A 17,084-nucleotide genomic window follows, 5' to 3' on the forward strand; every position below is an offset into this window, starting at 1 on the left:
GTAGATCATGCAGTTGTCGATGCAAACATCTATCATCTCCGAAGGCAACCCAAGACTATAAACCAGTTTCTGAATCTCATAATAAGAATCAGCAGACTCATTGTCTTCCGGCAAATACTCTTTAAATAAATCTGCCCATTCGTTCATGCAACTTTCAGGTAGATTGTGATCAGTTTTAATATTCATCATTCTAGCAGCCAATGACAATTTAGAGAGACCTTCTCTACAACCACTGTAAAGTGGTTGATTTGCCGCATCTAACATTTCATAAAACTTTTTTGAATCTATGTTAGGTTCTTCATCTTCATCATCATGAGCTACGAATGCATCAGTTACCATATCATGAACCCTATCATAATCTACCATTGCCTGATCCTCCTGATGGTAACTATGTGCATTATGCAATTGATGATCAACCGGTTCTTCTTGAAAGTTGCTATTACTACTACTAGCTTCATTCTGATCATAACTATAACCTTCTCCATGTTGAAACCAGATATAATAATTTGGCGTGAAACCTCTATTTACTAAATGCTTCCAAACATTTTCACGATTTGCCAACTTTGAATTGTTACATTTTCTACAAGGACAGAATATTTTACCGCTTTCTTGGGCGAGCGGTGTAGAATCTGCTTGATGCATAAAACGCTCCAACCCAGCAAGATATTCTTTCGTCACTCTCCCGTTAGCATCTCTATGCATATACATCCACCTCCGCAACTCGAAAATATTTCCCAAGCCCGACATTTTTTTCACGTTTTTTTTTCTTGTTGGTGTGCTTAAAATTATGTTCAAACCTCCATATTTATAGAAAATTTTCGAATCTGGTAGTTGAATTTTGCTACGAATTTACGACGAAATATTAGGTTGGTGGCAAAAAAAACGTGTTAAGTTGGTGGATTTCTCGTTCTTTCCTCGTAAGTTATTTCCTCGTAAAAATCATGCTAATTTTACGACGAATTTGCGACGAAACACATTTTTCTCGGAAAAACCACGTCAACTTACGACGATTTTACGAGGAAACGCATTACTCGGTATTTTACAAGGCCGTTACGAGGAAACTTTTTTTCCTCGCAATTTCATCGTTAAGTCAACGTAATTTCACGAGGATTAGTTTTCATCGTTAAATTTCCTTGCTAAAACTGTGTTTTCTTGTAGTGTATTTTGACTTTGTCAACAATAAAAAAAATAACTTATATCAAAAGATTAACCATTTGATCAATCGGTCAATTTACCAAATCCGAAGTCCAAAGCCTTAGTTTGGTACGAATATCTCCTCTTCACAATATACTAAGTATATTAAAGCTTTGAGCTTTGTTGTGATTTCTCCATTTTAAATATAAAAGATTTTTCTCTTCATATTTTCAATGTGGGACATTTTACAAATGTCATTTTAAAATTTATAATCAAACCACTTTGAACTTCCATTTTTCATTCACACTAACTCTATTTTTAGCATATGAGTACATTTTTCATAATGCTCAAAAAAATAGTTCCAACCATAATCACCACAAATTATATTTTATATTCTAAATCATATATGTATGTTGACTGTAAGGCAAGCATGCACTATCTACATTGACATATATATCATTCATGCACTATCTACATTGACATATATATCATTTACGAAGGCGGTAACTGGTAAATTAAAATAGCATTAATAAAACACAAATAAATGGAATTATTATAGGAATAAAATACAACAAAAAATGAAATGAAATTCATTTCATTCATTCATAAACAAATTTGTTATGGAATAGATTTCTTTTTATTTTATCTAATTAATTTTAGAATTAGTGGAATGAACATTTCATTTAATTCATAGCAAATGGTAAAAAAATCTGTGGTACTAATGGAATCAACCATTCTATATTATTTTATTTCGAAATATTGTAATCCAGTTAATCAGAAATAGTATGATATTAACATGTAAGGTTTTAATGCAGCATAAGATTAATACCCTTTTTGTCAAAAAAAAAAAAAAAAGAAATATTAATACCCCTTACAGATTTGATGTTTGATGATATCGTGATGTTATGTGATAAGAGGTGCAAAACGCCACATGCCACGCCGCAGAGCCGGATTTGTGGGTATGATTTCGAAACATTTGGATGGAGCCCCCATTTGGTGGGGTCCGCTTTTTTAAAAAAACCTTTTGTATATATAGGTATATTTATATTATTAAATAGTGTTAAATATATTAAGTAAGCAATAGTTTATATAATAGTAAAATTGTTAATGTATTCTATGTTATATAATATGTAAAATTGTAATAATATAATTAAAATAATTATATATTTATGTTAGTAAACTTCAAATTTTATATTTTAAAGAAATTTACATTAATTTTTACTAAAAATCACTAAAAATATCTTTAATTTTGAATAGGGCCCCCACACCTCTAGGACCGGCTCCGCCACGCCGTTCTCCAACTGTGAATCTGGGGTCCCCTGTTGTGACGACTCTCAACTCTCAAGTCTCGAGTCACACAAACTGACGCAAAAAGGGCATTTTCGTTAAACTGCGACGAAATTTCAGCGGGGCCCAGACACAGTGCCTCAGCGATTTCGAAATTATGATAAGGGTCCTTTCGTAATTTAGAGGCCTAGCGTTATTAAGAGGAAAATGGCATATTCGAATATACCCGAGGAATGATACTTGACGTGCAGTGGATATCCTCTCAACTTGTCGGGACCCACATAGATGCCACATTTACAGTACGGAATATTCTGACGTGGGAAAGAGGGTGGATGTTGTTTCACAAGTACCTTTGATGACTTGGTGAGCAACTTGTGCCTGAAATGAATGCTAGCCTTGGGTTCGGAACGACATGGTGTTTAATCGATTAGTATAATTAATAATTAATAATCTACATTATAATAGGGCATTTGCATCATTTCTGATGCGACACGTCAACGATATGTGGATCTCACTTTTAAAAAGTGTGAAAAAGTGTCAAGTCTGTGACTCGAACCCGGGATATTGAAATCTAAAACAAGAACATTTATACCACTGAGCTAAAGGATTCTTTGTACATTGATGGCTGAAACAAATATATATTCATGAAGGTCGGAAACCTTTCCTTCTTCGGTTTTCTCTGCGGGACCCACACTTATTTATTTTATCTAATGATTTAATAAATACTTTATAACTCACGTTTTGAAATGAGATTCGTTAAAAAAAAGCTCAATAAACCTCTTTGGTCTGTAAGCGTTCTCTTCAATGGAAGTTTAGGGCTTTCAATTTTTAATCATCGGTTCATTACTCATCTAAGAAACACAGATTGACTCTTTGAGTTTCATGAATCAGTTTTTCTTCTTTAGTCTCTACATCTCCCCATTTTTAATAAATTCATCATCGTTTCTTTTATTTTGCCTGATAAAAATCATGATTGTGTGGTTTTAATTTTCTTTGGTCATCCTTAGCTTGCACCCTTTGATCTAACCAAGAAGAAGAAGAAGACATTTATCGTTCAGGATGCCATCAAGGACTCAGCTGAGTCACACGGGAGACATACTATCCGTTGCCTGATTGTTCAAAAAGAGTTTATGTGCTGTGAAACATATTTGTTTCTTTTCATCAGTTGCTTTGTTTAATTTTTTTTTCCTGCAAATAATGATGGCTTTGACAGTTCATTCACGGGAGCCAAGAAGTAAAAGAAGAAGAAGCCAGTGAGTGTTTGACATTTTCTGTCTTCCTGAGTTTTTTTTTCCATTAATTAAACTTGGATTTTGAAGATCATGTGTCTCACATTCTTTTTATTTTGATGGTTGTTAGGTTGAATGAAGATCATTGAATAAAGAAAATGTCGATGCTCCTGAAGATTTGGAGGGTACTTTATATTTCTTTCTCTGATAATTCTAGCGATATAAATTTGAACCTTACAGAGGGTATATTGCAGAGCATCCTAATGATGAGGAAGATGTGGAGGGAATTGATCTGCACCAGCAACATTACCCGTGGGAGGGAAGTGACATAGATTACTTATACGACGAGGTAAGCATATCATTAGATGGTTTGCAGTCCAGCTTTGAGAGCCGTCGATTGTAAGTGTCTATCGTTTTGAAGTTGTACGACACTAAGATGTAAAGAATTACTAATCACGATTACCTTACTAGCAGAGTTCTTTTGCACAGCTATTGTCAATGGAATTAACACTGGAAATTGATGGTGCTATATTTCATGTTCCAAATGCTAACGCAAACTCCAATGTTGATTCTCAGCTTTAACATGCCAAAATCACAATGTAGTGGGTGTTGTAAGGTAATTCAGTAGGCACAAATGTTCCGTTGAAAAAAATTCTAAACTGTATTTATGCATCAAACTTATCATCCGTAACATAATAATATGCTTTTTATGTGCTAGGAACCGTTTGTAAATAAATGTCTCGGATGTATATGACTGCTTAGTTTGTTGCTTTTGACAGTGAAATCACTAAGCTTGCAATGTGTCAGGACAGCAAAAGCATCTCAGCTGATGGTTAGCTTTACAATTTCGTTGGTTTCTTTTTCCTATTATGTTGGATGGATTATTTTAGCTAACAAATATCGCAACAGAGCGCTGACAATAACTCTAATAGATTTATATATACATGTAGAATTGGAAGTTTGGTGAGAACAGGAACAAGTACTTCTGTCACGCTATTGGACAGTTATACACCATTTCAAGAGAATTGATTTTTTATATTTCCCATAATCAGTAAGATTTTAACTGTTTTATCTACTTTGCATTCATACCTCATTCTCCATCTAACTTCTCGGTGCTACTATATAATGATCAAGTCATTTTCTGCACAAATAGGCAAGTGGAGATGTTACGTTGGGTGCTTGGTTTATTGGGCTTGGCTATACAAAGTCTGTTGTGACTCTAAAACTTTTACCTCATTTAACATTGATTCTGGTTCTTGGGAGAATTGCAGATTGTGAATGAAAGGCACAAGCAGGGAACATATGTGTAGCTGCGTTCGACTCGACATGTAGCGGTATCTGCAGATCCGCTGATCCCGTTGTGGAGGTTAACATGCAATGTGTTGACCTGGAAATCATTATTTGGAAGCAACATTTCGAGGCATTTCCTCAACATATAAATAGACCATAAACAGAGTTTGATATTTATAATACTCAGTGATCAGGAAGTCTGCAGAAAACAGTCATTTTGCATATTCTATATGGAACCAAGAGATATGTCATTTGTTTGATGATTGTATTATGATAGCTACTAACATAGGAGATGACTAGAGAAAGAGAAATGAGTATGAAACTCTTATATGGGTAGTTTTTGTAAACACATTTGGGTTTATTAACAGTTGTGACAAGCAATTATGTTTATAGTAAAGGAAACCCGCCGCAGCGTCAATAACAAATGAGCCTGTTTTTTTGGTTGTTTAGGATTGTTTTAGCTTATGGGTTTTCTAAATCAATATAATTAATTTGATTAAAGCTATCTTGGATGACAAAAAGAAGGATTGCAAGTTTAATAACTTCTACTTTAGACTTTAATTTCAACTAAATTATAATCAGTCTTTTATCCATATCATCTTAGTTATAATCGTAAGGATTTTTTAGAATAAATAAACAGTTTCAACAATATTTAATATGTGATTTAATAAACAAAAGAACATGTAGGATTTTTAGGATTTAAAGAGATTGGAGACAATAGTTAATAAATATGAAAAGAATACGAAGCAGATGATTAAAAATGATTCGAACAAATTAGTGACAACACAGAGCTAAACGAGATAAAAATATCAATCAATAAAAAATGAAAGAAGAATGAGCAGGGTTAAGTTATTACACAAGCCAAAACTAAGACAAATCAAACGACAGAACGTGAAAACAAACGTAAATAAGACAAGAGGAGATGGTGAAGATAAAATGCATTAAAATACTGAATGCTAGATTAGTAAGAAAGAGACAAAAATAGATTAAAATGCAAAAACTCCGCGCCTTAACGCGGATAACGATCCCTAGTTGGTTTAGTGACATACATTCGACACGAGCGTCCGCTTAAACTGATAACAGATCTTAGTTAGAACTTAGGTCATATATGCGGTCTACCTTGCAATATAACAATGCCAGGCAAATTGAATTGCAAATTTTTTTAGAAATACGAGAATAGACTCTCTCAGATCTATAATCTAAGATGTTTTCGCAAAGATCTGATGTTCCAAAATATAAAATGTTTCATATTCTTAAAAATACTTTAATTTTATTGAAAATTGGTTGAGCAATAATAGTTTACCACATTATTTATAGAATTAATTTTCTATGATAAATTTTTTTAATTTATTTTTACAAAATTAGTCCTCAAATAAAAAAATGATCAAAAAAGTTTTATTAAAAAATAAATATACATTTATACATCAGGTTTAAGTTTAACTAATCAAAACTTAGGGTTTAGAGTTAAGGAATGAGATTTCAAATTAAGAAAAAAATGAAAAAAAGTTATTAAAATTTTCGAAATAAAAAGAAGGATATTTTGGTCATTTTTTAAGGGTTATTTTTGTGACAAAAACTTTAAAATATTATTTGAGAAAATTGCCCTTATATATCTTTGGCTAACTTATTTCGCATTTATATTATTAATAATATTATTTTTTTAAATAAGTTTTTTAAATTTTGTGTGTTTTAAACAAAACATCTTATATGGAGGTAGCATGATATTTCGGTTGTTGTTAATCAACCATATTTTATAATAAAGCTTTATTTGAAGTATAAATTCAGTTTTAATATAAACAACAGTACTATAGTATATAAAGTAGCATATTTTTAGAAATAACTTTTGATTAGAATTTAATATAATATTTTATAAAAAAATTTGCTTGTCTTAACATATTTTATTTACCTCGTTTTTTTTCCATAAGAAATCAGTTACTCAATATTGTTAAATAGGATAACAAGCCAACAAATCATATTATTTGCAAAGTTTAAATCAAGCATCAAATAAATTTTACTTTTACACTTTGTTTAGTACCACTATTCAAATATACACTTAGAAGGAGAACATTTTCAAAAATACCTAAATCATTAATAGACAAAAGATAAAAATAACCCTCTCACAATTCTAATCTAATTTCCTATCTCTCACTCTCGACGAGATCGATCGACGACGGCGACGAGATTGAGCAACGACGGCGACGAGATCGAGTGTATCTTCTCTCATGCACGAAGCAGACGAGATTGAGTGACGACAGCGAGATCGAGCAAGAATCACAAATTGTAAGTAATTTTCTCAGATTTTGTTGTTTCGATCTAAGAGAAAGAGTTATCTATTAATAGTCGGATCTAAGAGAAAGATTTTCGATAGTGAACATTAAGTTTTTGAAAACTTATAACGCTTTATAAATCTAAGTTTTAGGACGACGACGATTCTAACAACGGCGACACTCACGGCGGCCACTCTCACGAAGACGACGAGAAAAGTTCTTCTCTCTCACTAGTCACGACGTCTCTCTGGAAAGAGCATCCGGTGACGACGAATAACAATCACACTACACGATTCAAAATTTCATCTAAAAAAATGTCGTCTTCTCCTAACGATTCTCCTCTTCACGATTCTCTACATGTAAGTTCCTAAATTTGGGTATCTTTTTGTTTGTTTCAAGTCATTTTTTGAATTTGTTATTTATGTTATAAGAAAATAGAAGAAGATTGGTTCAGGATTGTCATGTTCCTAGTTAGATCTAAGAGAAAGAGTATCGATAGTGAACATTAAGTTTTTTTGAAAAATTATAAGCCTTTATAAATGTGGGTTTCAAGTAATTATAAGATGCATGAACTCAAGAAGTGTTGTCTTGTATTGCAGTTGGATAGCAACGAGTTTTGCACAACCTTGAGATTGCCTGGGAGGGTTTATGAAGCTGTAGAAACACCAGATAATCCCAAAGCGATAATCCATCACTCAAAGATTGATTATGTCGAGAAGGTAGAAGATATATTAGGAAAAGAAGAGTTCTCTTTGATAGAGAACTCTCACATTGGGAGCATTTTGAAGGTGGTTAAAAGGAATAGGGTTCAATTTTCAGAAGAGTTGTTCCATTTTCTAATGCATCGAAGAGTATTGACGCAAGGAGAGGATCTTTGGTTTACTTTCTCGGACCAGCCTATGAGGTTTTCACTAAGGGAATTTCATCTGACAACAGGCTTACGTTGTGAGGAAGATCAGACAATAACAGAGCCGCAGTTCAAAATAATGAAGAAGCCATACCTTTGGATGCTGGGCAAGAATGATAAGTTTACGGTGAGAACGTTGTATGAAATGTTTAAAGAGAAAACACGAAGCATGCCAACACTAGAAAGATTATCCCTTGGAACAGCAATAATCACAAAAGCAGTAATTATGGCAGAAAACCCGAGTTCTAAAATCCCGAGAGACAGGTTGTAGCGTTATATGAACTATCGCTTACCCAAGATGGCTTGGGGTAAAACTGCTTATAGCATCTTGATGAGAAGTGTAAAAAGTTTGAGTGCAAGTTCCTGGACAGGAGATAGTTATGAAGTGAGTGGTTTTGCGCTAGCCATAAATTTGTGGGCAATGTCATCAGTGAATGTGCTTGGTAAATCTTTGGGAAAACCATGCGAGACATCCTCTTCTTCAGATCCGTTGTGTCTACATTAGGACTCAACAAGAACTCCGACAATAACTGAAGTGTTAGAGCTGGAGAAGATAAACAATGTGAGTTTTTATAAGCGTGTATAAATATATTCGTATTGTATTGTTTGAAAAGTGGATTTCTAGGGACTCCTTGAAAAGGTCCACAAATCGGTGTCTTGTAGAGATTGTAAATGTGACGTGTGTTTATAAAAGATTGTAAATCTAGTTTTATAAGGACTATATAAATTAATATATATGAGGTTTACAGAGATTTGTTTTATTTATTCTATAGGTTGAGGTTAGCACAATGATTGGATTGGCTGAGGAATACAAACATTTGGTGGGGGCAACACATAGTGACGATGCTGACTTTCACAGTGTTGTAAAACTAGTTCAACAAGGATACAAAATGAGGAGAAGCGGTTGGGAGAAAGGTTTTGTGGATATGTTTGTTGCAACAGAAGATATAGGTCAACAACGCAAGACAAAAGACGAAGATGCAGAGCATGGTGAAGATCTGAACCATAGTGAAGATGAAGAGGAAAATAAATATGAAGAGGAAAATAAAGATGAAGAGCAAAGAAAAGATAAAGATCATTCCATGTCTAACAGCGAGAAACTTGATAAGCTAATCCAAATGGTTCGTGATTTGGATAAGCGAGTAGTAGTGATCCATAATGTTTTAGGAGTTAAGGTAACCAATTGAATTTTACCAAGTACTTATCAAATTTCACGTGTTATTTCTCTCTAACGATTTCACTTGTTTTTTTTGAAGTTTAATGACGGTTCACCAAACAAAGAAGATTGTGAGAATGGAGCTAGTTCTGGTGATAGAAAAAGTGCACAAGATTAATGAAGAAAATACAATTGATGAAGAAGCAAACTCTGGTGATAAAAAAGTGCACCAGATGATGAAAATGAAGAAGATACAATTGCTGAAGAAGCAAACTCTGGGGATGGAAGAAGTGCACTAGATGATGAAAATGAACAAGAGATATGTGATGAAGAAGCGAAATCTGGTACAGAGCATCTAAGGGAAGAAGAGAATATTCTTGGGGAAAATGAGACTACACAAAAAATCACTCAAGACGAAGACACAGAAAAACTTGAACCAGAAAGTTGCTTGAAACAAACGTCGCAGATATGAATCTAAAATAGGATATAAAGGTTTATAAATTTTTTGATTTAGTGCTTGGCAAATTGAATTTCTTATTTCTTTTGTAGGTTACGTCGCCTACTCCAACATTCAATACTCCAAACTTTGATACAAGGGTACAAAATTAATATATTTTATAAGGCCTTGTAAACGTTTAATGTATATAGCATAAACATCTAATTTCAAATTTTTTGTTTGATGGTTTCATCGCCTACTCCAACATTTACGTCTCCTAAGTTTGATCTCCTTTTCCAAGAAAGTCATAGTGGAAAGGATACAAATGAGGTATTTTATAGAGCTTTATAAACTATTTCATGACCGATAAGGCCTCTTAAACAATTATATAAAAATAATTTGCATGAATCAGGTTCTTATGAGAGATGTTTGTGAGATTCTTGTTTTCCAACCTCTAATGAAAATTAAAAAGAGATTGGTACAACAAGACAGCCAGGTTTGTTTTCCAAACTTTATAAGTATTGATTTATTTTATAGACATAATAACCCTTTGTAAAAACTATTTTTTTTTTGTCTGTAGGTAAACGAAGATGTTGAGCCTCCACTTCAAAAGAAGTTTAAAGCTGATACAGATAATGTTCCACTAAGAAGAAGTGAAAGAGGTCAAATACCATCCATTCATACACAACCACCGTTTACAGGAGCAAGGAAGAAACATCTGATTCTTCATCCTTTTGAGCCAGTTGATAAAACAAGAAAAGAAAAGATGAGAGAATAGAAAATGTCAAACCAAAAAAGTAAGTTTTATTTTATAAGAAACTATATATTTCATGAGGTGAAACTAGATACCTACATAAAAAGTATGAGTGTCCAATGTAGGAAACTGAGAATCAATCAAGAGATAGTAACCGCAAAGTGGTTTTCGGATATTGAAACTCCGGGAAAAAAGCTTTCAAAAACGGTTAGACTATATGTGAACAAAAATTCTTTATACTCCCTTATAAATTTATATTAATCTTCTTTATAAAACTATATGATCGCTTTTCTGAGTATTTATTATTTTTGTCTCATCATATTGAAGCAGGTTTTGAGTTGCTGAAACTGAGACAGATAAACAATCCAGATTTGTTTCTGAACAAAACTGCCTTAGTTGTTGGAGTGAAGTTTCTTGAAGAAATAGATGAGCTTTATGATGAGTTTTTAGATGACAAGAAAGATTTCCAATTTGAAACAGGCTTTGACAAGTACAACATAGAGAAGAATATCAACTTCTTCTATTCGGCTATTGCAGTAGCAGAGAAGTATTGGCTTGGAGTTGTAGTCAACTTGGAGAAGAGAAGTATCACAACATTCAATTGTGCAGCAATGAAGTCCACGTATGCGAGTTTGGTCCCTTACGTTAATGCATATGCGATGGTTCTCCCATTCATGATTCGCAACTTCTTGAAAGATGTCAGCATGGATATAAAACTGTATTTTAAAATTTTCAATTGATAGTTTGTGTTAGTATTTTTCGTGTTATATAACCTGAACTGAAGTTAGTAATGCGTGAGTGTGAGTTGTATAATTTTTTTTATCTGTAATTCAGAAAAAGAAACAATTCGTTAATAGTCTTAGGATTAATACTTTTAGTGTAGCTGGAGTGTCGAACGAATACATTTGCGTAGTTTTCATTTTACAATTTTTACATGCAGTTTCCCAATCAGTCACTTTACTTAAGTCTAATGTTTAAAAATCATAAATTAAATATATACTATTAATTAATAAAAATCATTATTTAAAACTTAATGATTTTGGTAGAGTATATATGCATGTCGAAAAGAAAAGGAAAAACCAAAATTTAGCATGGACACATTTATCTGGAATCGAAGAACCGAACCGAAAAAGGTTTGGTTCGTTTGTGGATCCAACCAAATATCTGAACGGATCTTATATCTCTAGAACTAAAGAACCGAAACCGATATGGAACCGAATGAGTACCTAAATTTCTATAATATAATATATATATTTATAAATATTGTGTATATTTTGTTTTAAAATAGTGAAATAATTTTAAAATATTAATTATAAAACAAAACATCCAAAAAGATAATTACCATAATATTATTTTGATCCAAAAAAATTTAAATATGCGAATTATCCAAATTTTTATTCGAAAATCCAAAAAAAACTGATATTTAATCTGAAAACCTTAATTTTAGACTTTTCAACCCAAATTAACCAAAAAACCGGAATCAAACCAAAACAAAATGGGATCCGAAAATATTTCAATTATTAGTCAGTTCCTAACTTTGATACCCGAACCGAACCGAGAGCCGAAAAATCGAACCGGAACCAAACCGAATTTTCTAAATACCCTTACAGATCCTAAATCTCTGGAACTAAAGAACCGAGAATCGATGCCCATGACTAATCGAGAGTTTGTAAAATCCATGCAAAACAAACCTTTTTTTTTTTTGTAAAATGTTAAATGTGCAAATACAAACCTTCGTTATCGAACAATTTCTTACTGAACTTTCAACAGATCATTCATCAGATTTGAAATAATCAAGCTTCTATCTAAAAATAATCATTGTTAATAAGCTGACGTTTTAAACATAACGTATTTCAAAGAAAAAACAGAATGTTTCTTTCTCTATGGAAAGAAAAACTAATACTTAGTTCACGTCTCATTCTCTTTTATTTAGAATCTTGCTAAAAAATCCGAGTGATCCACATATATGGCTGTGGCTTCATTATATATACGTTACTCCTTTGAATATTTCAAGACCACATGAAATATTTCGTTTAAAGATGTTGCGTTAGAAACAAAATAGAATAAACGATGCACATCACTAACTTCTACGTGGATTGTGACCAAGACAAATGACTGTATAGAGAAGTCTAGCTCGAATGTAAGACATTTTTATATTTCCACGGCTGATATTTGATATGACAATATATATTACTTTACATTTCTTTTTAAAAACATTCAAAATATTTATTTGTTTCTGAAGAAGAGAAATATATTTTGGTCTGAAGAATACAAAATACCAAATTTGAGCTAGTCTTTAAGTATTTCCAGCAGTACCAAAATAATTGGCGAATTTCTTGTTACTAACATAATGATGATTTTTTTTTCAAAAAAAAAACATAATGATGACTAAATTGGTAACCAAGTTACCATAATATGTAATTAATTTGATTTTGTTGTTCTTAAATTTTAAATTTGTTCTATTTATTGTATTCGTTATCCGTAAGGGTACCACCATCATTAGTACTATGAAAGCTTTTTTAATGAAAGCTAAATTTCAAGCTGATAAGAAAACTAAATGATTAAAATTAGCACAATGAAAATATGCGTAGAAGTAAATCAGTTATACTTAAAAAAAAAAAATTAAAAAGGCAAGGATAGAAAATATACAAATAAGTTATAGTTTGTTAAACATAAATTCTTAATAACAACATTATGTTCCTAAAAATGATATTTTAGAACTGTATTTCAGTATTTGTAACTTTGTGGGTAACTACTGTTGGCCGACATGGTAGGATATCGAACATACAAGAAGAATTCGAAGCAGCATCAATAATGAACTGAATGTTTTTTGTCTTCTTTTATTATATGGGCCGAGATATGAACTTCTTATTGTTGGGAGACTCATTTCCAAAATACAGAAACAACCGAAGATTGAAGGATAACGAATATTCAATTTTTGTTGGCTTCATATGTAAAATATTGATCATTGAAACGAAGAACCAATAAGAAATATTTATTTATCCATACTTCGATTATTAACTTGATATGTCCTTTAGGCTTTAAGAAACTTGTTGTGTCCTAAAGTGACACATGGATAAGGTACAAATTAAATGGCCTTTGTTTTATGAAGACCGAATGGTTTTGAGTTTCCTCTCTATCAAACTCTTTTTGTTTGTTTCAAAATGCCAAAGTCTAGGCATCCAGGAGTTTCAAACACGGTACACGTATGATGTGCTGCCTTTCACCGCTGTAAAGAGCTGGGGTTAACTGGCGGTAAAAAGGATAAAGAATCTGATTGTGCAACACAAACATATATATATATATATATATATTAATATATATACATATATATATATGATTACCTTTTTTTGAGCAACATATATATGATTACCAAAAAATACAAACAAACATATATCTTGTTGAGTTGTAAACACTAACTGAGATATAATCATTTAAAAGATTATGTTTACATGTTTAGCAAATCCTTTATAACATATAGTTCTAGAAAATATAGTAATTTTAACTATATAAGACAAACTTCATAATATAGCATTTTTTAGTTTTCGTCACGAAAACAACATTAAAAATCTTTAAAATAGCATTTAATAATCAATAAAAAATTAAAAACACTAAATTACCATACATCCTAAACTCTTAACCTTGCCCTTTTAATACTAAACCTTAATTCTAATTACTAAACCCAATTGTATAAATATATTCTTATATTTTACCGTTTACTTTGGAAGTTTTTTTAATTTTGAATAAGAACTTCATTTAATGCTATTAGAAAGTATTTCTCACCTATATATGATTGCATATATAGTTTTAATTATTTGTTTGTTGATAGAGATACTGAAATAGTGTTTTTTAAAATAAACATAATACTTTTACAAAGAAACACAAATGCGAAAATAAGATATTTAATTAAGTTAAAACTATAGATACGAACTTAATCTACAGTTTCTACATCGTCGAAATTAGACAAGCCCCATTTATATTTATAGGCAGACTATGATTGTGGAAATTATACAAGTCCCTTTTAACGTATCTGTTGAATTATTGCAAGCTATGCATGTGGTCAGTGTTGCATTTTATCCATCCATGATCCCTTCACTTAGTCTCGCTCAGTTTTAGCCAGTTGACCACTAGATCGATTTGTTCTCTTATGTTAGTGGGTTACTATAGTTCCATTCTTCTTCAAATGATCCATATTAGTAATTATCAAAGTGTAGGCTACCTTAGACCCAAAAAAAAGTGTAGGCTACCTTGACGTCAAATTACAGATGCGATCATGCGAATAGATATTTGGAAAGTACGTGTTCATGTAAACAATTAAGCGTTAATATCTATCGATCTATCTATTCTATTAAAACTGAAGTAATATTTATCTAACTTTAAGTGATTTTTTACATATTCTTTTTTTTATAATTAATTATAATCACTTCATTTATTATCTTATCTAATTAATTCGGCTTCATTTATTACAGAGTACAAAATAGTAGAACTTATCTATTTTGAGTATTTTTTTATTAGATATTTTACATTCCAATTTTCACTCTTTCTAATCACTTCATTAATTATATTTACCATAATAATTTGACAACATTTATTTTACGTATTAACCAAAATAATTTCATAAGTTTGAACGAAATTGATTCATTCATAATAAAATTCAACCGACCCGTTCGGGTACGGATCATTTTTTTGGTATCGGACTCGGATCCTTCTAGGTTCGGATAGGTTCATAGGAACCTAAAATATCAAAATAACTTATGTGTTTATAAATGTCATTAAACAATTTATAAAATGATAAAAATTAATATCCGTACGGACGTGTGGATCAAGCTCTAGCAGTGATTATAACTTATAAACATTAGATACATCTATGTTTTATTCATAAGCATAACATTTATATTCACACAATTAAAGAGCGTTTCAAGGTCCAAATAAGATCTTGCCATTTGTTTTCAGTTTGAGCTAAAGCCCAAGCTCCAGCTGGAAATCAAGCCCGTTTATATAAACAATCGCACTTGTCTATCTTCTAGTGATGTGCTCATGTCACATGCACATTCTCCAACGCTCAAACCAATTTGTAAAAGAGGAGAATTATCTTCAAACCTAAAATAATTGATAGATAAGGTTTTGTAAAATAAAATAAAAATTCAGAAAATATTGTGAAAGTTTCTTCCACATATTTTTTTAATGCTAGCTTTGTATCAAACATGAGACAGAAAGAGCAAGTAGAGTAGTCACCACAAAGCAATCATCTTAAACTCAAAACCTAAAAACAAACAAAAGACAAGAATAACTCCAGCAACAAACGTCACTTGTGGCTCAAATCTTCTTCTTCATCATCGTCATCTGGATAAATTCATCTTTTATTTTTCTCCCACTCTCACTCTCTCACCTTCCTGCTCCGTAAGAAATGTCTTTGGACACGGTGGACAAGCTGGTAGTGTTCTTGGCTAAGAGAGATGGAATAGACAAGCTTGTGAAAACATTCCAATACGTGGCCAAGCTCGCGTGCTGGCACGTTGAAGCTACAAGACCCGACGCGGCCGAGAGGTTCAAGAAATGGGAGGTCGCGTCCGGTCTCAGCCGCAAAGCCTTCAGGTCCCCACACCCAACTCTAGTCACCTTATCTACATAATGGCATAATCGTAAATATAGTAATGTTTGCTTTAGTTAACTTCTTTACGAACATCGTATCTCATCTAGCAAATTTTTATAGTCGTCACTTGTAGTAGGATACTCATATTATATATACTAATAATACTCTTTATGTTACATTAAACTTAGTTATTAAAAATTAATTATATATTTAACAATAGCAATTGTTGTTAATTTATGGTCGAATCATGCGAGCAGGACCGGGAGGTCTCTAACGGGTTTCAATGCCCTGAGACGAAACCCTGGTGCAACCCCTGTGATCCGTTTCTTGGCGGTCCTAGCCAATTCAGGAGAGATGGTTTATTTCTTCTTCGATCATTTTCTTTGGTTATCAAGAATCGGTACACTAGACCCCAAGATCGCCAAGAAAATGAGTTTCATCTCAGCTTTTGGTGAATCTTTTGGTTACGTCTTCTTTATCATCATCGATTGCATTTTCATAAGGCAGAGACTCAGATCCTTGAAAAGACTCCGGACCAACGATGAACCCAAAGAAGAAGTCAGCGGGAAAGTTAGCGAGATTCAAGGAGATATAGTGATGAGATTGATGGGAATTTCAGCTAACGTTGCGGATTTGATTATCGCACTGGCGGAAATTCAACCTAATCCGTTTTGTAACCACACGGTTACACTTGGTATAAGCGGTTTAGTATCGGCTTGGGCCGGTTGGTATAGGAATTGGCCATCGTGAGAGAGAGAGAGAGATCGAAGAAACATATCTCTATGTATGCTGTAACAAACATGTAAACTCACTTGAATATATGCATATTTCTATTTGATACCGTTTTGTTTTTGGTAAACTGCATGAATGAATGGTGACCAAGAAAGAAACTGTTACTAAAAAAATCACCATTCACAAGGAATATTTTTTTTTTTCATTCTTTGCCATTTTTTTTTTTGTAGAAAAATAAAGAACAAAATTATTTTTTGTTAAATTTGAGATGAAACAATCATTTTTTTTCGTTCCTACAA

The 17,084-nt window shown here is 32.3% G+C and overlaps 1 protein-coding gene across 1 annotated transcript; it reads left to right on the forward strand.

Annotated features, from left to right (window-relative positions):
• Positions 1 to 15,513: 15,513 nt before the first annotated feature.
• Positions 15,514 to 16,893, forward strand: LOC106435289 (peroxisomal membrane protein 11B). The gene is made up of 2 exons (XM_013876160.3): positions 15,514 to 16,055; positions 16,311 to 16,893. Exons 1-2 carry the CDS (start codon positions 15,868 to 15,870, stop codon positions 16,801 to 16,803), a joined length of 681 nt encoding a protein of 226 aa, XP_013731614.1. The 5' UTR covers positions 15,514 to 15,867; the 3' UTR covers positions 16,804 to 16,893.
• Positions 16,894 to 17,084: the final 191 nt, after the last annotated feature.

This window comes from Brassica napus, chromosome C3 (genome assembly GCF_020379485.1).
Source record: "Brassica napus cultivar Da-Ae chromosome C3, Da-Ae, whole genome shotgun sequence".
Classification (NCBI taxonomy): Eukaryota; Viridiplantae; Streptophyta; class Magnoliopsida; order Brassicales; family Brassicaceae; genus Brassica; species Brassica napus.